Source organism: Passer montanus, unplaced genomic scaffold, assembly GCF_014805655.1.
Source record: "Passer montanus isolate IOZ18808 unplaced genomic scaffold, ASM1480565v1 scaffold16, whole genome shotgun sequence".
Lineage (NCBI taxonomy): Eukaryota > Metazoa > Chordata > Aves > Passeriformes > Passeridae > Passer > Passer montanus.
Window position 1 is genome coordinate 11,804,488 of NW_024363160.1, and position 24,785 is coordinate 11,829,272.

A 24,785-nucleotide genomic window follows, 5' to 3' on the forward strand; every position below is an offset into this window, starting at 1 on the left:
CAGATGGAAGTGACCTAGAGTACAGGGGTTTAGAGCTTCTGAGGTAATACACCTTGGAAGGACCCTCAGTTGTATGTCTTCTGAAATACCACAGAAGAAGCACCAGAACAGACTATGCTTTTACCTCAGTTACAATAGCCTAAGGATTATTTCAAATTAACCATAAAAGTTATTTTGAAGCATCAAGTATATAGGCTAAGGATATTTGCAGCATGGTAATGAGGAACGTACCCCAGGCCTAGTAATTTACGCTTTCTTGTAAGAGTATGGTAAAGATTCAGAGGGTGGAATAGAGGAGGAAATACCATGAAAGCTGATTTTTCCAGGTGGGTAAAGACTAATTCATGCTGGTAGAATCTCCAGCTGAGAAAATCCATGGTTTTTATAGACACTGTGCCACCAGAACAGAAAAAAGTGTTGGCTCAGAAAAGAGAATCTGGCTCAAAGAACTTAAAATAAATATCAGATGTCAGAGCTGTGACTTAATTGTTTAGCTAAGTACATCATGTGAATTACACACAGATTGAGGACCTGGTTTTGCTCCTGTTGAAATCAAGGAGAACAGAATCAGGGCATACTCTCCTTCCAGCATTTTTCAGTCCTCAAAAATGTGTTCTTTGAGAGTACACCAGCTCCTAGATTAATTGTACCAGCCGGGAATCCAGAGAGCTGCTTCTACACAACTGCTTTGTGGTTTATTGCTGTAAACATAAGTTAAGATTCTAAACAGAACCTATTTTCTTTGTTGCTCTTGGTTTTTATTCCAACAAAAACAATGGATTCTGTCACTAAGCACAGCAATTGGAACTCCCAGTTCAGACAGCGGTCTTTGGCAGTTGCCAATCTCAAAGAGATACATTGAGATGTACACTTATTTTCCTTCTTTTATTGTAATCTTGCATTACAGTTCTTCCAGTCTTGGAATTAGACCTGTATCCCAGCTCAAAGACATTAGCTTATAAATACCCTCTTGGGAAACGGTAGTTTTGAAAGACTTACAACTTCATAGAGATTTTTTTTTCTTGTAATGAACATCTAAGAGATGTTTGCTACTTTTATGAATAAAAGGAGAAATTTTTAAATTTTTTTTAATCACACCACTTTTAATCTTACACTAATGAATGCCTATTTTAGTATTTTTAAATTCTCTATTAAAAAAATAAAAAAAAAACCCAAAAAACATATTTAATCATGAAGGCCTTATAGGAGTGATGAAAATACCCAAAGAAGGACATTAGCACCTGAATTCCTAAAGGAATTTTTAGTTACCAAAATTAAATTACCTGGAGCTGACTGACAATCTTACATTCAGGAACAACAGGATTGTTTTGGGAGCAGGCTTCACATGTACAATTGAAATTCGTTTCCATTATGTGGCCAAGATCCTTCATGTAGTATTAGTGACAAGGTGAAATAGTGGTAGATGTGTGATAGAAAAGAAATTATTTGGAAACTTCTACAGCCAATTTGTAGACTGACATATATTTGTACAAATTCTGTCTGGATGATGAATGACTTGGTACAGCATGTAACTGATACATTATAAAGGAACAGAGCATAGAGAAATTATTTAGTATCATATTTCTAGACATACTTGGAAGATGCTGTGGGAGATACTCTGATTTAGATAGGGCAGTTCTTATGTGCTGGTTTCTGCATTCATTCTGCAGCTAGGGCTCAGCTTCTTCAAGTTCGTGATGATGTTAATACCATTACAGCAGTTTTTTAACCAGAACTGAGCTGTGATTTCTTTTTCTGAGAAGTAGAAGTACGGTGTCTAAGCACTTAGTGAGAAATTATATAAATGGTGAATTAATCAAAAAAAAGCAAAGTTTGAGGGGAAGAGGAGGAACATAATATTCCCACTGTTGAAAAACGTGAATAGTTCACAGCAGGAGAAACTATCCTCCCCATTCCCAGTCCACCTATGCTGACACTTTAGACACGATTAAATGTTTCTTTTCTACCTTGAGTGAGTTAGCTCCCTCCAGTTTCAGGTTATGTCCTTCCCACAGTCCAGAGCTCAGTCTTGGAGGAGCCAACTTTAGGGATAATCTGTTGCCCTTAAGAGGATGTTGAACTGGTGGCTGGCAAGCCCTTTCAGGCCGTAAATAGTCATTGCTGTGCTGAGGTGGGAAGGCCTCCCTGGAATTACTGCTCATGCCATTAGTTGTCTTCATAGCAGCGATTGCTAACTATTCCTGTCACTCTCTGCTCCCACTCGCAGCTCAGCAGAGTCCGGACAAGGTGCAGAGGCCAAGCAGAACGCAAGGGAGGGTAGAAGGCAAAGGCCAATGGCCTGGCAAGAGTAGGACAGGGACAGGGAAGAGTGGGGGAAGCATCTGTCTGGGTCCTTACCATGGATGTGAACAGATCTGTATCATCCTCCTCTGACTGCAAGTCAACCTTTTCTGCTTCTAAGGCTACTGCAGTGCCATAATTAAATATAGTTGTCCTCCATAGCTTCTGAAGGATTGAAGCTTGGTGTGAGTAAAGGTAAGAAGGTGTTTTATATCCATTGAAAGTGCTCCAAGTGATAACAAGATGAACTCCAAATACTCCTATGCCTGTTTCTCCCATTTTTGTTCTCTTACATCTGGATGAATTTTCCAGTCTCTGCCCTTGCTCTCTCATAGGTGCTTTTACTTTTGAATGATATTGTGATGTGGATCCCAGAGAGTGGGAAACAGACAGTACATGAGCAGTTGTCGTATCTCAAAGATGGTCCTAGGAGTTTAAGTCAGAAAGCTGGGAAAGGATAGGACTCCTGTATTCTTTCCAGTTAGCAGCATAATAAAATGAAAAAGCAAAGTCAAGTAAAATCAGTATGTGTTTGCTTTGTTTACTCTTACTGATATGATTTTGTGAAAGCTTTTATTGAAAAATTTATTTCATCTGAAACATAGGAAAACCTGGAGACAAAAGTTTGTCGGAGGACTTTGTGTCACTTCTCCTTCCTGCGCTTGCATGAAAGAAAGCAGGTTTCCCCCAGTCCATTCCACACTGGGGTGGGGATGGACTGTGCATGCAAGCCTGCCATGATCCTAGCTGCAACAGCACAGCATCCCTGGCTGGGGCAATCTGCTCTCAGTATGTCCTGTGATGTTTAACAGAGAGGTACAAGGATTACAGGACTGAAGGTCTTGCTTTCTCAGAAAAGACTTCATTCATTTTCTACCACAGATGAATGGAGAAAAAATTGCAGCAGTGAAGAAAATTTAGAATACAAATGAGCACAAATTTAGAATATAAATTTAGAATAGAAATGAGCACATAACGCCTTCTGAGACAGCAGCACAATTATGGCTCTGGTGTTTCAGAAAGAGAAACTTGAAAAAAATTGATTGCTTTAAAAGTTATCTGTCTCATGATATACACCAAAGTTATTTGCTTTTCCTAAAAACAGTGATGTTTTACAGTTTGAAACATCCAAAAACGGCCTAAATAATGGGCAGCTTTTTCATAAAAACTAGTGCTGAATCAGTAGGATGTTGCTTACAGATTTGCCAGAAATGTGGCGAGGAGCTTGAGACATTTAATTTCTAATTCCAGGTACTCTGCATGTAGTAGTAAGTAAATGGAATTAATTCAGAAACTGACTCCATGTAGTGACTTGCAGTAAATAAAAAAATGGAGGATTTAGGGATAAAACACTGTAGCAAATAAATGCACTTCTGCTCAAGGTTTAAGAACATGTTTTGGTTCATGGTTTACAAGCTTGCATCGCTTTTAGGTAAGATGTAGGGTGTAATCAGAAGGCCTCCAGGAGAGAGTAGGAGTAGGGATTTAAGGGTAAATTATCCCTCTTAGGTGTTCATAGGCCGTGATCCAATGGGGATGACAGACATTATTTATTGGTAAATAAATTAAAATTGGTATTTCATATTTAGAATAATTTGGCTGAAGCCTATTGAATTTATTGAATCCAGCTATCAGCTACTTTGGGAATCACATCCAAGGATCTTGTTCATAACATTTTTCAAATAAATGGACTGTGCCTAGCTAATGTAAGACTTCTCTTGCCTGTTTGTCAGTTATTAGAGATAAATAAGTACCCCATTATTCTTGAAGAAAGATCCGAGTCACATCTTTTGTGTTATTATTTATATTATAGTATGTACAGAATTTTCCATACTATTTTTGACAGTGTTCCTAAAGTTTACTGCCCCATTGCTCAAATAAATTCTATAAATCCAACTGAAATTGTCTCACATTTGTCATTTTTTTTCTTGATATCCACCTGAAGGTCTCTGTAATAACAATAAAGCTGAAAACTACTTGAGTAAAAAATGCCTTCCATAATTCTCTTGCAATTACATGACTGAGGTGCTGATGAATGAGAGGGAGTATATGACTTTCAGTAAAACTAGAATTTTACTCTGGTCACTGTAAAAAGACAGCACTTCAAATTAAATTTCAATATTATTTTTAGAAATCTTAAAAGAAAAAATGAATATTCCATTCCAAGCAAAAGGTGAATAATGAGAAATTTGCTATACTTCAAATCTATTTGCATCTGTACTGTGCAGGTATCAATCTATCAAACAAATTTTATGAGCCCATATAAACATAGATGTACATACAAAAGTCTAAGCATGCAGAACTAGGAAAGCTGTGTGACTTTTTTCTTTGTATGGTTTTAATGGGCTTATTTTCACATTTTACTATTGTTTGTAGGTGTCCTTATCTGTTTTGGGGGTTTTTTGTCAGTTTTAGGAACCCCACTGTACAATAATTGGCATGTTTCTTTAAATGCCCAGTATTTGCAGTACTGCAGTTTTGGTAGAACCAAACAGATATTAGTTATGCTCCTGAACGCCTTGTGAATACTAATCCCCCTGGTTTTAGGGGAGCAGCTGATGTAGGTAAGACTTATAAGGGTGAGTAAGAGAGATGGGACATACATGAGTAGACGTTCTGGAATAAGACTGAATGGTTGACTCTAGAGCAAAGAGAGGACAAAAATAGAAATCGTGACTAAATGCCAGACTGTGATTTTGGAAACTAGTGCTTCCTTTTATACCCATCTTTAGCAGAGTTAATAACAACACTGATTTTTTTTTTAATGTAGTACTCTTGACAATGTGGCTGATATGGTGAATTTAATCAACCATTATGAAAGTAGACCCTGGTAGGCTTTTTCTTTGGGGTCATTCCATTGTACCTCTAAACTGCCTGATGTCACAGCCCACTTCATTATTCAAGTTTCTGGTGAATGTTCCAGAATAAAACCTTACAATTTTATATATGCAAGACCAGATATTCTGTTTGTAACTGAAGTTGGGAGAATTTGAAGATATATCAATTAATCTGCATTTAAGAGGAGTATTATTTGCCATGTTCACATCAGAGAAATATTACTGGAATGAATACCAAGGCAAGTAAGTGTTAAGTCATTGGCTTAAGTATCCATAGAAGCACTGTTTCAAGCCTGGACACATAATTAGACATGGAAGCATCTATTAGACATGGGAGCAGAACTAGCATTCTAGGACTTGACTAACGAGGTATTATAATATATCACAATGTGCCTTCCAATTTTCTGTATAAATAAAGATTTGATGCCAAACAAAAATTTTATGGACAGCAAATAAGTCCAAAGAGATTGGAATAGTGTTTATATCTACTCTTTGAGAGGATAAATTGACCAAGTCCTTAATTCTGAATTCTTAATTGCACTCCCTGTGTAACCCTTAAGCTCTAGAGTGTACTTTGTGTTTTGGGAACTGAAAGGGCCCCCATTAGGCAGGGTAATGGGAAGCCTGGTAAACTCTGCTCACAGAGCAGGAAGGTATGCTTGAGTACTTTCAGCATATTCTACATTCAGTAGATGGCAGTGGTATGCAGTAATATATTAATTCTGGATTTTCTCTTGAGCAGACACTCTTGCCTCTGTGAATCCAAGCCGTGTTGATTTGGGGATTTGTCTGAGGCTTTTTCTTCCCCAGAAAATACTGAGATACTAGATAATGCTTCACTTGCTAGAGTAGAAAGTGACAGAAAACGAAAAAAACATTGCTAAGTTATTGTAATCTTCATTACACAGCACTTGGAGGAATCTGGTACATTTTGAATTTCAACAGCAATATTACATCCAAAAAGGAATGTGTCTGTCTGGAGCATTGACTCATTTTCCATCTATGCTCAGTATGTACACATCAAAGTCTCAAAACAAAAGTATTCAGTAAGTGGGAACTGTGTGTGTTACTTAACAGGAGTAGTAGCACGGACTTCTCGGAATACTGCACACAAAAATAGATATTTTCCCTTGTCTAAAGGAATGAATTGCAGATCTAATGGGGTAAAGCTGGGTATGTGAGTTAGGGTGGGGGTATATAAACAAAAAAATTACTAAAGTTATTGTAAAACTTTTAATTGCGGAGAACTGGAAGAAAAAGAACAAAACAAAAGCAGAAATGCAGTTTATGTAGTGGAAGTTGCAGATGAGTAGTATAAGAGAATTAAAATACATAATTTAAAAGTAGATATTTTTGCATATGGCAGTTATTTCTAACACAAATAATATAAAATGTTTAATGATTTATGATTGATAGTGATGGAAGGAGTTGCTCCTTTCTGCACAAAGGGTTTTTTCCCTCTTTATGGGAGACAGCAATAGGAAAAGTGGTCTGTGAACTGAGTTGTAATACAAATACAAATTCATCCTAAGGATTTTGAACACTCTTAAGGACCTTAGAATCAATTGGTAGTCCCTTAGTAGGGAATAAAAATGTCACACTTTTTCAACAAAGTGCTGTTTCTCTTCTGTTTCAGCCACCACGTGAGGAATCAGTAAAACATTTCAATCTGTATTGATATGTCTATTTTGTACAGAACAAAAAGTAATATCATTCAGGTAGAAATGGCATAGTAGCATAGAAAATATAGCATTTCCAGCCTAGCCAAAGCTGCTGGAAGCCCTCAGTTTTTCAGGTAAGGACTCCTGGGGCCAGAAGCAAGACCTGTAATAATGGAAGGATGAAATTAAGACCTTTTAATTGTTTGGGGTACTGAAGAAAGAAGTATATACTGATTGATTCAACCATGTTTAACATCATCTGCTGCTGAGGGCTGTGCTGGGAGCTGCTGTCCTGAGCACTGTGAAACCTCAGTGTGGAAAGTGCCCCAGCCAGGGGTTGGGATCCACTCCCTGTCACAGCTGCCCACTGTGGTGACCACATGTTTCTGTCCACCTCGAGCTGTTTAACCCAGGTGAGAGCTCTAAGCACACACTTCATGCTCCATTTATTCACAGGGTATTTTATCTGTGATTCCCATGAAAAACACCTATGTTTTACGCCACACCACACTGAATTTTTATCAAATGAACATTAACAATTTTTTCTCCACTAGGATGTCTTATCTTTGCTTTTTGAACTGTTTTCTATTTTGAGCAAAACTCTTTTTAATCTTTTGTTAAACTGAGGCAGTACATATATATCTAAAAGTTGTAGGAATAGTTATGTATGTAGATTAAATGCAGAGAAAGGATGTTTTGGGACATTATGTTTTTGAATATATATATATATTTTAAGCACTGTTTTTCTAGGATTTCACGTATGTTTGGGACAATCATGCTGAGGATACTTTCATCCTGGCACTGCAATGTCATTCTATTCACTCATCTTCCTAGCATACCACTTTACTTGGGTATTATTATCTTGTTGTGGCTGAATTCCATCTCTATTGCTTCAATTCTTCTGGGAACTTATAAAATTCTTTACGAATTTACATTTGAAAGATTTTGTTATCATTTTTGTTACCAAATATTTTTTGTTCTGAGCTAAATAAATCATCTTGACATTGTTGAAAGTATGCATACTTCCTCCTATAAGTGTTTCACCTTGTATTTTTGCAGTCGGCAAGAGTTGCCATCTTTAGGCAGGGTGGAGAATTTGTAGAAAAGAAAAGCTTCATCCAAATAAATATGACTTGTCTGTGTAAGTACTTGAGACAGTTTTGCTGACAGTGTTCCAATATTTTTGGGAGCATGATATTTCAACCATTGCAAGATTTATTTGTATACTGTGAACCAATATAGCCTTTGTATAAGTTGAAACTTTGGAGAGTCTTGTCCTTTAAAATGTCACATTTATTTAAAACTATGCTAAAACATACTGTGTTGTAAGCAGTCTCATGACATGAAATGTTCTTTCTAAAAAACAAGACAAAACAGAAAACTGAAACTCACATGCTATTTTCATGCCAAAATGTTTTGGAAGCCTGCATCTGGGTTTATAATGGAAGAGTCAGCTGCATCTTACTGCTGACAATTTTCTTCTGCCATTTCACAGATACAAACCCAAGAAAATGCACTGTGCACAACTCTGGCTGGATGTCAAACACCCACCAATGCCACTCTGTCACTCCCCTCTGCAACTGGAGAGGGGAGAAAAAATATAATGAAGGTTCATGAGTTGAGATAAGGACCTGGAGAGATCCAACACCAAATACCATTATGGGCAAATGGGCTGGAATTAGAGATACTAATTGAATTGACTACTTACAAAATCAGAGCAGGATAATGAGAAGTAATATAAGACTTTACAAACACCTTCCCCCACCGCTCATTTCTTCTCAGCTCTACCTCCTTCCCTCAGTGGCAGAGGGAGACAGGGAATGGATATTTGATCTGTTCATTGCATGTTGTTTCTGCTGATGTTTCAGCATGGTATCCCTCCCACAGGAGAAAATTCTTCATTAACTTCTCCAACCATCCCAAGGGGAGCAGTCCTCCACAAACTGCTGCTATGTGGGCCACTCTTTCATGGGGTGCAGTCCTTCAAGAACAGGCTGGTCCAATGTGAGTCCCCACGGGATCACAAGTCTTACCAAGAAACCTGCTCTAGTGTGGGCTTCTCTCTCCATGGGTCTGCAGATCTTTGCCAGGACTGTGCTCTGTCATGGGCCTACCAGAGGTTCACAGCTTCCTCTCACGTATCCACCTACGCTAGTGTGGGGTTCCTCCAAGGGCAGCAGGTGGATCTCTGCATCCCCCTGGACTTCCATGGGCTGCAGGGGCGCAGCTGCCTCACCATGGTCTGCACCACGGGCTGCAGAGGAATCTCAGTTCAAGCAAAATGGAGCAACTTCTCCCCTTCCTCCTCCTTCTCCAGTGACCTTGGTGTCTGCAGAGTTGTTCCTCTCTGTTCTCAATCTGCTCTTCTCTGGCTGTAGTTACATCTGCACAATAACTTCTTTTTATTTTCTTCTTAAATATGTTATCACAAAGGTGTTACCACCATTTCTGATTGGCCCAGCCTTGACCACTTTTGCTGTCTGATTGACATAAATTCTCTGAATAAACTAAAAATATAAAAAAGTTGTCTGTTGGGAGCATAAACAAATGGAGATCTTGCTTTTTTTTCTGCCTGAAGATGTAGAGGTTTTTTGTTCCAAGTCAACAAACTGTTGTGTGGAGTTGGCTTATTTCAGGGCTGTGATCACAGTTCTTTTTATTTATACTCCATTAGGACATGAATGTTCCTGGCACAATTATGGTGACATGATACAGGAGACAGTGCAAACACAGGGTAAAAATCGGCATGTGCTGTTACAACTTTGCAGTCTGAACTGACAAAACATGGAGAAACTGAAGGCGCAGAAAGGTGAAAAGACCCATTGAAGGTGGAACAACTATGTCTTAAGTTGCAAGCTGAGGACAAACCTGAGACCAGGCTGTAGTTTATTTAATCTCAGAGTTTTTTTGTAATTTCACCCAAATTAGTGAAAAATGAAACATTCCTGTCATCTGCTGAGCCCTGAATAACAGCTGAAAGAGTAATCTTCTGGGGAATTAGTTTTACAACAGTGGTAAAATCAGCTTTGGAGAATTTGAGAAAGGAGAGTTGGATCAGATGTTGCTTACTGATTCCTAGCCCAGACCTGGCTAATTCTCCCAGCTAGGATAAAACTCAGGTAGATCTAGTCACCTCTTACCTAAAGCCGTGAGATCTCTGAAATGTCATAGCTTGATAGAACTAACAGTATGGATTGGTTTGGAACCAGCTTTGCATTATAAACTTAACCATTCTGTCTGTTAAGCAGTGCTGGAAAACCCTCTAAATTTCTCTTGTCCCTAGAGTTTACTGTAAATATTTCTGCTATTTTGGACAGAAGAGCAAGCAGCAAATCCATTTTAGCACCTTTTACTACTTGCCCTTGGCCAGTGCTCTCTGTGGAAGGACAGGCAACATTTTGCCCCAGATTAGTAAATATCTAAGGATATGCATAGAAGTCCTAGTGTAAATAAGAAATAAATCCTAGAACTAAGGTTATTTATGATTATAAACTGAGATTATGCCCAGAACAAACACAGAGTCAATAGCTCAAGTGCCTTTTAACCCAGATGTACTCTGTGGTGAGCAGTGCAGACTTTGTAAGTCTGGGCACAATAATGCCACAGTCTAAATATTCTCCCAGCTGAATAAAGCCAATGTTACTATATCCCATAGGATATACACTGGCTGTATTTTAATAGTTTGCATAATATGGTCTTGAGGCAAGAATGGACTGAGTAATCTCTCTCCACTCAATATTTTCCATTCATATAGGTTTTGCACGTAAAACATTTTATTTTTTTCATTTTCCTCTTTCTTTTTTAGTTTTCCCAGTGTGACTTTGAAGTGTTTTGATTTTAGTAATACTTTGCCAGTCTATCTCATTATATTAATACTTCTGCTTTTCTTTTGTGGAATTAGTATGTCAAAGGAATTTAACTTGCATTGTGAGGATATGAGCCTTTGTTGTGAAAATGGACACTTTAATAGGTGATTGATAATACATAGATTATGACTGGAGCAACTAAGAACTCGTTAGAAACCAGAATAAGCTATTTCAGGGGCTTTTTCATGATTTTTTCTGCTTCATAGGAGAGCTTGTCAGAAGTATGTACGAACTTGATATCCTGCTCCTGGCTGCAGGGTGATCGGGAGCCAGTGACACATATTCTATTCAAAGATGTTCATTAGTTTGATTGAAGTGCTAAGTCCTTTGGGACCTCAGACTCGCAGTTGTGTACAGACAGAAGGGCTTGGCTACGCTGCTGGAAGAGGGGAGAAAATTACTGCGCTTGTGTTGGGCAATTCATGGTTCAGGGGGAGTTGCCTCTGCCATTAGAGCCAGAAGCGTTCCAGTAACCTGTGCTGCCTGTGATTCTCATACAAATGAGCTTAGGTTATTTTTGTGCTGGGCTGGGGGCTCACTGATTGTGTTTTACCCAGCACATGCACTGCGCTATTAGGCAAAGGAGCACTTGAAGGAAGCTGGGCACATGTTGAAAAGCTGATTGCTGCCCGGAGGGACAGCAGCCGCAGCAGGGGAGCAGCAGGCACGCAGGCAGCATGGCTCGGCTGCTTTTCAACACACACTGACCTAGATTTCCCTGTTGGGACAGGCTGGTGTGAACCCTGGGCCAGTGTGGAAAGCAGTGTTCCTTCTCAGTCTTACCAACACTGCTACAGCTGCAGTTTTATACTCGCAGTGCACAGCTCCTTGACAGAGCATCAATCTGTCCTCCTGTTTCACCTTCTGGCCATTAAGAGGTGGGGTTTTGGCTGTATACAGACTTTCCCTAAAGAATTTTATGGGGCAAATAGAGAATTTTATGGGGCAAAAAGCAGCTACTGTTCCCACAGGAAATTCTATGTACTTTGCAAGTGTCTGTATCAAATGTTCTTTGTCAGAACAAGAACGGCCAGTTCCCAGCCTATCCTTCACCAGACAGTGATTATTCATCAGCACTTGTTCACTTGAGGCATCTCATTCAAAACACACACCCTATTTTTCCTTTTTGTCTTCTTCATTCTGTATAATTTTAAACTATCTGACATTTCTTATCAGTAAAATGCTAATTTTATTGGAGAAGGGGTGGCATTTCTTCTGCAATGAGGAAAGACATTAGTTAAAACTGATATATTTTAAGGAATCTTAACTAAAGTAGGTTTCCTAATCTTGACGAGTTGCAGTAAGACTTGGGCATTTTATCTTAAAATCCCAGCCTAAAAATACACCCATGTGACCTCTGAGAAACTGCCTAAAGCCAGTGGTAAGAATTTATCTTGGCAGATAACCAACATCTTCCTATAGTATGAAAGGAAACTAGCTCTCTTCTGAGCTAAATGTTAACTCAGATTGGGAACTGAAAAAAAAAATGTAGGAGAATACAAAGATTTGAAATTACTTTAGATATAAGGAAATTGTTTTATTGAATAAATGCATTTAACTGCAGGTCCCAATCCTGCAGGTTAGCAATGTTCCTTGTCCAACAGCCAGGGAAAGTTCTTTGAATTTGACATAATAGGCAGCTAGTTACTGCCTCCAGTAATAACTGCAGGTACCCAAAAATTTTGAAATAATTTTTTAGTGGAAAATTAATAAGACTAGGGGGAGGTGTACTGGTTCTGAGGGTATTTACTTGCATCAAAAGTTTTTGCTGTCAGCCAGAGCCAGCATCCCAGTGAAAAAGAAGGAAAAAAAAAGAAAAAGAAACTTCATCTTTTGTGTTATTTCCATTTTCTGTTCTTTGTGATTATTTTGAGTGTTCTGAGGCTTCTAATATCTTGTACTTTCTGTGAAAAAAATTCCATAAATGGAAAGGGAATATTTTAAAATTCACTGCAATTTTGACAGGAGAGGAGAACCCTTTTTTTACTAGTATTGCAATGAAAATGTGCATGGCCCATGTCTATTTTAGGTGATTTGTAGGAGACTTTTCAGGTACTTGTTATTTCAAAACCCAAGAAGTAATATTTAGTTGGTATTCAAATAATTATTATACATAATTTCTTCAAATACTTACATACTTGTAAGTATGATAATATATTATTTTTAATCTTTCTATGCTTACAGCCCCCCTCAGACCTAATATGTGCAGAAATTGGTGTCAGAAAATGATTGTGTGTTGTAGAATGACCATTTAATAGTCATCTGGGAATTACCTGAAGTACTTCACAACTTTGTTTACATACCCACACCCCCACAACTATGAAAATTAATTCTATAGTTGATTTGGGAATATATTTGGTCTCTGTACATCAGACATCTTGACATATTATGCTTTCAGAGCTTTTATTGTAATTCCTAGGCTTCATAAATACTTTTTTTTTCTTCTCTCCTCAGAAATTTTTCCAAGAGATTCCAGTCTAAAAGACAAGTTCATAAAACATTTTACAGGTAAGGCAGCTGCCTGGTTTTTCCACATGTCCATACTCTAAGTAGCTGCAAATGTCACACCACTAATTTTTTTGAGGCTCAACATTTCTGAGGCTAACATTTCTGAAGTTAAATGTGCATATTTTAGAAGTAGAAATTTTTGAAGAATTCTAGTTTCATTGAATAATCAACTGAACTATCTGGTCTAAAATAACTTTCAAAATGTGGCAAGTTAAAACATTATTTAAAAGTCATTGCTTAACTTTTATCCTCCTATTGTGCTTTCCATACTTATTTTCACACTCACTAATTTTAGAACTTCTCATTGGACTGTAGATATTTTTAAGAAACAGACCTTTGTGGCCACATAAATTTTTACCAAATCAGGGAGGATTTTTTGCATCTGTCTCATGATATCTATGTGTGGATACTTATTTTAATAGTGGAAACAGATAGAACAAGGAAGAATTAAATTAGTGTAAATGAAATATAGAAAATAACTTGCTGTTTCAGGTATGAAAGTTTATGATGATAACAACCAAGTACTTGAAAACTGAGGAGCTGTATAATGCACTTTGGGACTGTATTGTAACTTCTGAGAAAAATATTGTACTCTCTGAATATATGCAATACATGTTGCCAATGACAAGGTGCTTGCACTGGTTCTTTGCTCTCCAGTTCCAGCTTTCTGTAATTCAGAAAAGTGAAGGTCTCAAGGTGTGACACTGCAAATCTCATGGTGATTTTCAGGGTTATATGAAGTATTAAAACTAAAAGCTAGACAAATATTTGGATGTCAGAGCATGAAAAAGAGAATTGGAAATAATTATGCATTTGCTCATTGCTGGAAATTTCAGGCAGTGCTTGACAAGAAAGGAAGGTATTTGTTGTCTCTTTTGCATGGGGGAAGTGTATTCCAGCCCTTGGGATAGGCATAACTTTAAGGATCTTTCTGCCAATGGCTCACTGCAACCCAACAGAATCTACAGGAAATGTGCCAGAGCCAGCTGGCCCTTCACCCTTGCAGTAAACAAGAGTAATTGTGAACCTGATCATTTTCAGTCCATATGAGAAAGAAATCAACATAGAGCTTCAAACTATGCTGTGCTATGTGACAGAGCAACACTAAAGATTCCTCTCCTGGAAAGAACAGAAAAGAGAGATTTGTTTATGTTAGTACTTAATCTATTTCCTTTTCATTTTTAGCTTTGGAAACTCCTCAGCTACCATAAAAAGCTCAACATAAGAATCTGGGGAAGCTAAGTAATGAATACAGATTGAGTTTCATTACTCAAAACCAGGGAAAAACAGCCATGAGTTTTACAGAAGTTATTGTGAGAGTGGTAAATCACAGAAAAGAAAAAAATACTTTAAGGCCTGTCTCTGGACCCATTCATGAAATTAATAGTCCTTTTCTGCATGAATTTTATTTAGTTGCCATCAAAATTGCTGAAATTACTTGAGTAAGATTAGTTGGAATGAATGAGGAAAGCAGGATCATTCCAAAGTACTGAAAGTTTATTTGTTGACTCAGAATTTCTGCCTACAGTTAGTTTCTTTCTTTCTTTTTCTTTCCTTTTCTTTCCTTTTCTTTCCTTTTCTTTCCTTTTCTTTCCTTTTCTTTCCTATCTATCTATCTATCTATCTATCTATCTATCTATCTATCTATCATCTCTTTTTCTCTCTTTCTCCCTCTCTCTCTCTCTTTCTCTCTTTCTTTCACTCTTTTTTTTAATATATCTTAAGATCTTCAGGGGTGGAGTTTTCTGCCTGTTGTTTTGTATTTTATTTTATTTTTCATAGTTTTACTAGATCTTGTAATCCATAGGCATTTTCTTAAAATACAGTGGATTTTGTTATTCTGTTCCTATCATAATCGTCTAGTAGCCTTCATTAATTAAACTGTTTGATTACAGTTCTTACTAGTTCAGAATTAGGACATCCAAAACTAATGAAGTGGTGAAAAGAAAAAAAAGAAAGAAGCTGAAATCAACATTACATTTACAGTACATTATCTTTATAGTTTCAGGGTTAAGAAAATTATTGCACACTTCTCATATGCCAGGAATAATAGACACATTTTAAAGCCAAATAAGAACCATATGTAACAGTCCTTGACTATAGGAAAAATCATAAATAATCTTGTGGGTCATAAAGTAATCTATCAATTTAGCTTGGAGAGCCAGCTGACACAGAGTGTTTTGTAAGACACAATAAAATTAACAGCCTATTTTTGATGACAGGGAAGAGAGCTAGAAAACCATATATTATCTGAAGGGACATGGAATTTATTTAGTGACAAAAGCCAGTGTTTCCATATATGCTGGATAATTTAAAATTACATACTTTTCCTTGAGCCTAATTACTCACTTAGAATAAAAAAATGGCCACAATATTCCAGTTCAGACTTGAAAAGGCTGCTCTTCCAGTTTGTTGAAAAGCTTATTTGTGGCTTAAAAAACCTACTGAAACCCATGTATACTGTAAAATAAATCTAATCTTCAAGTATGTTCACTGTCATAGAGAGGAATCGTCTCTGGAGCTCATGGCAGCTTGGCTTCGTTATCTAGAGAGAATTTGCTTGATGTATTTTACCAGGCTCATAAACCATCTTTCAAGTTATGAAACAAGTATTTTTTTCCCAGAAATGCTTCTTGGTTTCCTCTGAAAGGAAAGTTGGCCAACAAAGTCTGCTTCATGTGAATAATTTTGTAGCATTGCTTGAAGCAAGCTATTCTTATTCAGGGTTCCTACTTGTACTAAATTTGCATTTAAATTTAGCCTTATTGACATAACATCAGTTCACGTCAATGTTTTCTGTCCAAATCATAGGATACTCATCCCCAGCTGTCAGTGGCAGTCTTGCTAAGCAGGTTACAGGATGAAAATATTGCATTTTTGCTCTCCTTTTCATCTTGAATGTCACCAGTAACACTTTCTGGGGCCATCAGCAATTTTGGAAGGGGTCTTTGGCAACTTGTTACAGTTGAGCCATGTTTTATAGAAAATAGACCCATAGAATGGTTTGGATTGTAAAGAAGCTTAAAGACCATCTAGTTCCAACCCCCTGGCCATAAGCAGGGGTGCTTTTTAAATCAAATATTAATATAAACAGATGACACTCTATATCCAAAGAAGAGAGCAGTACACTACACCCTGGACATGCAGGGATTTGCCTTCCCAAAGATGAAACATATCCTGCATTCTGCACATTGTATGCTTTTTTACTGGGATTATTTAACAGGAGATCAGGTTCCTAGATGTTATTCAGCTGTCATTTTTTTCCCTCAACACCCACACTGTATATTAAGAATTTTATAAACCATCCATGTGCAAATTAAAAGCATTAGTACATGAAAGTACTTCATCTTTCCAGGGGTTAGAAACTCATATTTGCTTAAAATGTTGCTTTTATTTATCTTTACAAATAGTATCCTCAGTCCAGGTGCATTATTCCTTCTACATTAGACTACAGACAACCATTGAACAAACTAAATTCTATTGTAATTGTCATTCTATTTTTTGCCATATAAGAAATTTTACTGCTAATTTTGAATTACTGGAATTTCAAGGCTAAACCAGCCCATTATTTTAATGTGCCATTTTTCTGTTTTCTATATCATGAGCATAAAGGCACAGCAACAGAACTTCTTTCTGTTATTTCACTAGCATTATTATACTTGTGTTGCATCATAGTTGTTTAAGGCATATTAAAAGACTAAATGCAATTTTAGCCAAGAGAAAGAGAACTTAATGCTATGTGTTGTTGTCATTCATTGAAGCTGTGGAGCAGTGACACTGAGAGCTTGTTAACTCCTCCTTACTTTCAAACAGGGCCAGTCACATTTTCCTCAGAGTGTAGCAAGCACTTTCATCGACTCTATCACAACACAAGGGACTGCTCAACACCAACCTGTAAGTAGCAAAGTACTTTTTAATGCTAGCTCTGATACTTGCTTGAAAGCAACACACTTTATCTATTAAGAGTTTGATGTCCTGGTCCTTTTTTAACAGTTACTCTTTAGCACTACATTAAAAAGCATACCCAAGGTCTTCTAATATATAAAGATTTTCTGTTAATGTCCTTGCTGTCAGCTGAACATCATGGAGTTCCTTCAAAGTGATGTTGAAACATATGAAATGAAAACTACACTGAAAAAAACCAGTAGGACATGCTTATGCAGAGGGCAGATATTCTCCTTCTTGCTTGCTCTCTTTAGCTTTCCTTGTGCAAGATAAAATCGGAACCATTCTTTACCTTCTATTAATGCTTAATAGTAGAGTTGTATCTTTGAGGTTTAATATATTTAAGCTTGTGAGTATAATTTTCTATTATATGCCCATTGTTAAACAACATAACATAATTTATCAAACAAAATCCCCAAACCAAAATGGAAATTCCTTAAATAGAAGTTACTTCAGCATTCTCTAGTGCAATGGACAGTTCAATAACAGTCACTGGAAAAGAAGCAGTGTGTTTTAATTAGAGAAGGTGAATCTCATTAGGGATGTGTAAGCACAAACTGTGGGCAAAGTTTGGTGCTTTGGAAGCTTTTCAGGATTTAACATGAAAAAGCAATGGCACTTTCTGGCTGCATCACTTAGAAGCACTGTTTGTGAGCAGCTGAGATGCGTAGCTCAGCACATCAGAGGACTTAGTGTTTGAAAGGGGGTGGAGCAGCCCTCATCTTCATTTGCCTTTACACTTATCAGAAGCTGGAATATAGGAATCCATGGCTGATCCTCAAAAGTTATACATGCAGCTTTCTAAGTAGACACAGGAGTAGGCAAGGCATATTTCTGTTACATGCTGTGCAATAAAAATACCATGTTGCATGTTGTATGCCTTGACACATGGATCCAGAGCATGTGAATATTATTCAGACTCTTATGTATCGCCTGAGTGTTTCACTTTATTTCTAAAGAAACACAGTAACATTATTTTTCTTCTAATTAAATAGCCTTTCTTAAAGTTAAAAACAAGACTGTGATTTTGAATGGTATGAATTACTTATTTTTTTAGTTCAACTATCAAAGCAAATTGTAAAATTACAAGGGTGATTTAAACCATAGCAGAGTTTTTGTTCCCCCTTTCATCAAGCAAATCCAAAGCAGACAATGAGTTACATTCACCTGAAATGTTCTGTTCTAAAAAGGAAAGCTAAATCTTCAGATTTGTCTCCACCTTATCTATCACTCAGGCTGATCATAGCCAAGATCTTTCCCTGTGTCTTTAGAAGGGTTTTATATTTTCTGTCAGGGACACGTTAGTCATCATGGGATGTCTGAGGATGAGTTATTTCCTCTCATGACATGGTTATACGTTGTACAAATATTTTCTGAGGAACTGAAACCCAGATAGCAATCACTTTCTTGCCATTTGGCACAATTTATATTAAGTTTTATTAAAATACTTATCAAGCAAGAGAAGCACCCATGTATTTCTTGTTAACAAATATCAGAAAGGATGGCAGTGACTTGGGGTCCACTTGAACCAAGTGGTCATTTGAACCAAGGGCACACGACAGGGGTATTGGAAGTGGGAGGTTAGTATCTTTAGTCTGATGATTAGGAGATGTACTTAAATGTGAAAAATATGGAATTAAATCAGTGTTAATAATAAATGGAACAATAAAATATTTGAAACAGCCTGACTTCTGACTATGTTATAGTGATGGTTACAATAGCCTCCCAGTTAATAAATTAAATTCCCAGTCTTCCACACCCCAGTAGAAAACTTCCTGGAGGAAATTTAATTCCTTCCATCATTTGTACTTTTCCTCTAGAGTGCTGATTATGCTAAGGTACAACCTAATATTGCATCTTGCACACATAATTTCATGAATTTCCATCAGATAACAGTTTCACTGTGTAGAGTTCTGAAATTCAAGTACAAACTTTATATTTAATTTTATGCAGTTTTTTGAGGGTAATATTGCATCTTGCACACATAATTTCATGAATTTCCATCAGATAACAGTTTCACTGTGTAGAGTGTCTGAAATTCAAGTACAAACTTTAATTTTATGTAGTTTTTTGAGGGTGTCTGGCAACTGAGATTCATAATTGCTGTGGGTAATTCTGTTTTATAGATTACAAAAGGTGTGCAAGATTGCTAACGAGATTAGCAATGAGCCCTTTGTGTACACAGTCCTAGGATGTTTGCTATGTAAGTATAATTTTCCCCACTCATTTTCTTATTTGTTGAATGGTCTTGTGGTTTACTTCACACTTATACCTTGTTATCAGGTGTGCATACAAAAATGTGGTATTATCAGAGTGTATCAACATGCAGCTTTTGCATTGCAGAACTGACTGGCTCCCCCTGGAAATACATAGAAGCACAAATACCTCTGACAAGCCCCAGTGTAATTTCCTACAAGTCACTTGTGACACTGCAGTCCATAGCTATGCACTGGGTGGCCTCTTACTGTTCAAAATTTCAATAAGGAGTCTGCTTGGTGAAAGCAAAATGCTCAAGGGCATCATCAGCACATTTATTTCAAGCCATTCTGCAGAGGACTTTGTTGTTAATCCATGGAAGAAAGAGAATGTCTTGGTCTCAGTCTACCAATGCAGTCTTCATAGATACCCTGTCAATTAATTTCTGGGAGCCCTTTTCATTCCCATATTCTGAGAATTTCTGAAAAGTTGATAACCACTTCATAGTGGTGGAAGGAAACTTAACATAAAGATATGGGAAGCTAAAGGTTTCACTAAGTAGTCTGAGAAAGAAACCAGTCCATTCTTTTTTATGAATAACATGTCAAATGTCAGTTACACAGCACTGTCACTGATGAAAGTAACATCTCCAAGTGAGCTGTTTTATCCTGTTGTTTGAATAATAATAAGATGTTTATACTTTCAAAGGTTAATTTGTAAATACACACACTGGTTGTTATTATTAACCACTAAAATGTATAAGCTAAGTGAATTTTATTTATTTAAATTTCTTTGAAGATGGTTTCCTTTCACCACCTCCTCCTGACAAATACTGCAAGCTTGGAGCTTGGGGGAGTTGTGTATGTCACTTCTTCCTGCATCAAGACTTCAATTCATACTAATCAAGAATAAGAAAAGAGTAGGATATGAGTCAGTGTTAGCTGATTTGATTTCTCAGTGGAGGTGGGATTCATTTTGGTGGCTGTGCTTTAAAGAATATGGCAATATTTCACTTATGAGAAGAAATGACATAATTTCTTTCTCTTAATAATTTCTTCATTATTTCTTTTCTTCTTAACAATTTTCAGTCTCTGTGGCCTCTTGATTTCCAGGTGTTGAATATACCAAGGACAGCAAACCAGAGATTGACTAGGCATTTCCTTACTTTGTCTGTATCTCCTTTTCATGACTCAAGGCAGGAATCCTTTTCTGAAAAGGATTAAAAAGAAAAACAGTTGGGAGGGGTACTTAAATTCCTGTTTGTTTTTTAGTATCCTCTTTTAAAACTCAGCTTTCTCAAACATCCCTCCATTATCTTACTTTCTGCAGTTTTACCTTTTTAGTCTCTGTTTTTCCTTTATCTGTATACATTTCCATCTCTAGATTCATGTATCAGGGCTTTCAGAGAGATTTCTGGTGTTCCAAATTTTTTTCTTTTTCTTTTAAGAGAATGAGTCAAAGATCTGCCTACATATCCACAGTACAGAAGCATCTATCTCATCCTATTTCCATCTTTAAAACACAAAAGGATCAAAATTTGCTATGATTTTCAAAGCCAGGTGTTTTAATTTGCCTGCCAAAAATACATTCAAATACATGAAAAATAGGGAAGAGAGGTTTTAAATGGTAAGCACTGCTAGCAGCTCATGTGCACTGCATTCACTTAAAGTTGTATCTAGGCTAGTTTTCGCTCTACTTTTTGAAAATAGAGAAAACATTATAAGAAAAAGTAGAGCCATGATCTGAATGTTCCCCAGCTGTCTCTGTGCTCCCTCACCCCATTCCTCCACTAAGTACAGGAGATAGTTTCCATCATAAATGAGACATCCTCAGATCTTCATGTTTAATCATATCCACTGCTTCTTGGAATGGAAACATTTTCTTGAGAAAGGTGAAGAGTGGTGGGAGTTGCTCTCTCTGTTCACTGTTAGTAGGGAGTGCAACAAAGGAGTTACATACATTCATCCCTAAAAAACATTGCATTTCTAACATGATTCTCTGATTGCTTCTACTTCATCTTTTGGCACAAGGGATCTGCTTTGCTCACCACCCTCATACTAGCATAGAGAGGACATGGCCATAGATTCTGTTGCCTGTAAGAAAATTTGCCATCACTTTAACATCTGACAGTCTTGGGGATTCTTGGTTGCCTTGAAGAAGGAGGTTCTCTCACTTGAAGAACTGACACCTATTTTTAAGCATTTTCCTGCCAGTACTAAAATAGGCTGCCTTTTCCTCATTAAAAGAAAAGCTACAGTGCTATTATGCAAATATTTTCCTTCCTCACCTGTAAATATCCGGCTATACAAAGAAGACGTGGTCTTTTCCTCCTCGAAATGAACTTTAGCTTGGGGAAGGGCAATCGCCTGCCCGCGGATCTGGCAGCGCAAGCCGTGGCGGGATGTTTCAGCACCATGGAGAGGCGCCGGCGGCTCCGGGGCCGGGATTCCGGGCACATGCTGCCCTTGCAGCTCTTAGAGGTTTGGGTGGGTCTGTTTTCACTTCCTGAGTCAGATCCCTGCAAGTGGAAGTAAAGCATTTGGTGAAACCCAGAATGTAGAGCTGCATGTGGCTGTGTGCATGGGGAGCTCGCCTGCAAGGTGCAGCAGCGCAGACCTCCATGTGTTAAACCTCTTGGCACTGAGGATTTGCCCAGGCAAAACTCATTAGTGTTCACAGGAGGCAAAGACCCACTGGCATTTGAAGTTAATCTTACGGTTTATGCAAGCCACAGGAAACTGTGGTTTATGAACAGAATTTTGCTAAGCAGTCTGCTTCTCTGGTTTGAAACTAGATATAAAATGACATGTCATTTTCTCTTGCAGACTTTCTACCAAGGAGAGAATTCTGCTTTGCCAAGAAAGTGCCTTGAAATCTTCAAAAATGGAGACACATCTTTTATCTTTTTGATTTACAATGTTTTGTTACTAGATGCATTTTATTTTCATATATTTGTCCGACATTCCATATTTGTGTGAAACATTATTTTATTTTGTAAATTTGTTGCCTATAGTTCAGACAAGCCAATTATTTAAATACATTGTATATGAAGAATACTAATGATATACTGATTAAATGTTATAACCGTATGCAGGGAGTTGGTAAAATTTTGCTGTTTCTCTTGTTCCGTTGTATTTACATCGTTCTGCTCAGGCTCTTACTCTCATTATTTGCACTAACTTGAAATGCAGAAGTCTGTGTAACTGAAATCTGAATAAGCTGTAAGTGGGGAAGTTTTACTTGCCATGGAAGATATTTTATATTATGAAGCTTTGTTAATATATACATAAATATTATTGTGCATCAGAAAAAAATTTGCTCAGAAATGCACCTTGCTTTCAGGAACATTTGTATGACTATTCTGGATTTTCATCAGTTACATTTGTACCGGCACTTATGGAAAGAGTTGCAAATAATGTAAATATAAAGACTGGAAAGCTGCAATGCAGTTTTGGTGGAATAAAGAACATAAAAATAAACTATTTTACAGGAGGGGTTATTTAAGTATATTAAAAGGTCACTTATTTAATATATATATTTATTTTTCTGGTGAACTTGAAATAATCCTCCACTGAGAACTTCAAACTTGTGGGTTTAGTATTTTAAAACATTTCATTTTCATGAGGTATTTTTTTTCAGCCATTTATTCTTCAGTTGAATAAGGTGTGAACAAAAATGCATCATGTACGTAGTGTGAACAACAGAAAACATCTGCAAGTATGCAAAGTGGGTAATAAAAAAGTCTCACAGGACAAAAAATGCTTTAAATTATAATGCCATAAATCCAAGGGATATAATGAATGAATTTTGCTGGTGATACATCAGTCTTAAATATCTGGGAAGACTCCAGGGCACAACTGCTACATATTTTTTATTTAAAATCTAATTGTATTGGTCACATTTGCCATCCATTTGTTTTCTCATTTCTTTTATTGCAAGCTCATATGATTGCTTTACAAAGAACCCAGTATCCAGTGGGGGTTTTACAGTCAGATTCAGAGTAATTGACAACACACATTGATTGCTATGCTCCAATCACAATTCTTGAGATTGACTGACCAAGATAATCCCTTCAGATTAAATATTATCTCTACCCTTTCCCTCACTGTGGGCTTCATGAACCCCCTAGTTTCTATGCCCAACACATTTCCCACTACAGAACAGCAGGAAAATTTTGCCCTGGGATTCCTCATCAAATAGCAAAGAGTTGCCTTGTTATCCACAGGTGTTTTCTTCCTTCCTTTGATATGTTCGGTGTATTACTGCATCAGAGCTCTGCAGTGTCCTGTGATGCTCTAAGCAGTCCAACCCACAACTTTCAGAAGTACTTGCTCCATCTCTAGTCCCAGCTAGGAGGTTGTCCTGTACTCTTTGTGATTATTTGGATTGGTTTTCTAACTTTCTGTGATCATGTTCTGTTGGTAAGAGCAAAGTTTTCAAGTCTCCTTCTAATCTGTGTTGAAAACAATATTCATACTGAAAATCCCAGTGGTTTGAATGATGAGAAGGATATCTTTGGATCTCTGTGGGTAACATACTTCATAGAAGGATTATTGGCCGAAACACTTCAGTGGAGGACAAAGGATAAGGCTCACAACAGGCAATCAGTCTCCAAGAAAAGCATTTGTCTTTAGTCCCACTTTGATTTGTCCACTCTGGCTTGCTAGCTTCACAGTCTAAAAAAGGTTTCTTCTTTCTTTCCTCAAGGGACTGAAAAGAATTCAAGTATTTTTAGGGTTTTTTTTCTGAAAATTACTTCTTGTGATATCTAAACTCCAATGACAAGACCTAATTGGGGTTATTTAATAAAATCAAATCTAGTGTGCTAAATCAAGGGCTTCACCTTTGCAAAAATAAAGAAATCTCCCTTCTATTGAGTCAAAAATTGATTAAGTTCCTATCTTAGAGAAGATCCACAGATGTTACAAAAATGCAAAACAGAGATTAGTATGACAAGTTAAAATATTTATGAGGGAAAAAAAGAAATAATGAAATGATTAAAGGGATAAAACCCCATAGTTCTTCTTTCCCAGAAGTCAAATAGCTTAGATTTATATTTTTTTTCTGGAAACAAATTACTCTTTGAGACATTTTTGGCATGTATCCCTTCTTTCTGTTTGGCCCCTTTTTGATGCTCAGTATGCTCTAAGTAGTTGGAAATACACTGAACGTTTTCTAACCACCCCTCTACACATTTGTTTGTCACTACACTCCATCATGATTTTTAGATGCAGGGATGCTAAAGTTAGTAGCAGAAAAATAATGAAATAGCATAACACAGTCACTTTCCTGTTTAACCTGAAACATAATTTGTGAGATCTGTTAATGGTCCTACATTTTAGGAAGCAAGTCTAGAGGATGGTTTTTGGAAACACAGTGAAGAGCCAAATGCCATAGAAGCTGAGAGGAGATGATACACTCAAGTAAATTGCAGTTTTGTCATGTTTTCACATGACCATTTTCTCTTCCAG

At 37.1% G+C, this 24,785-nt stretch overlaps 1 protein-coding gene across 3 annotated transcripts in view; it reads left to right on the forward strand.

The window, feature by feature from the left end:
* The window catches only part of ALKAL1 (ALK and LTK ligand 1), a 36,570-nt gene extending 13,788 nt beyond the window's left edge, over nt 1–22,782 (forward strand). For all 3 annotated transcript variants that reach the window (XM_039702973.1, XM_039702976.1, XM_039702975.1), the window contains 4 exons: nt 13,120–13,173; nt 16,987–17,067; nt 19,245–19,321; nt 22,140–22,782. In XM_039702973.1, coding sequence (XP_039558907.1) covers nt 13,120–13,173; nt 16,987–17,067; nt 19,245–19,309 — 200 coding nt within the window. In that variant the 3' untranslated portion in view covers nt 19,310–19,321; nt 22,140–22,782. The remainder of the gene's footprint in view (nt 1–13,119; nt 13,174–16,986; nt 17,068–19,244; nt 19,322–22,139) is intronic.
* The last annotated feature ends 2,003 nt before the right edge of the window (nt 22,783–24,785 follow it).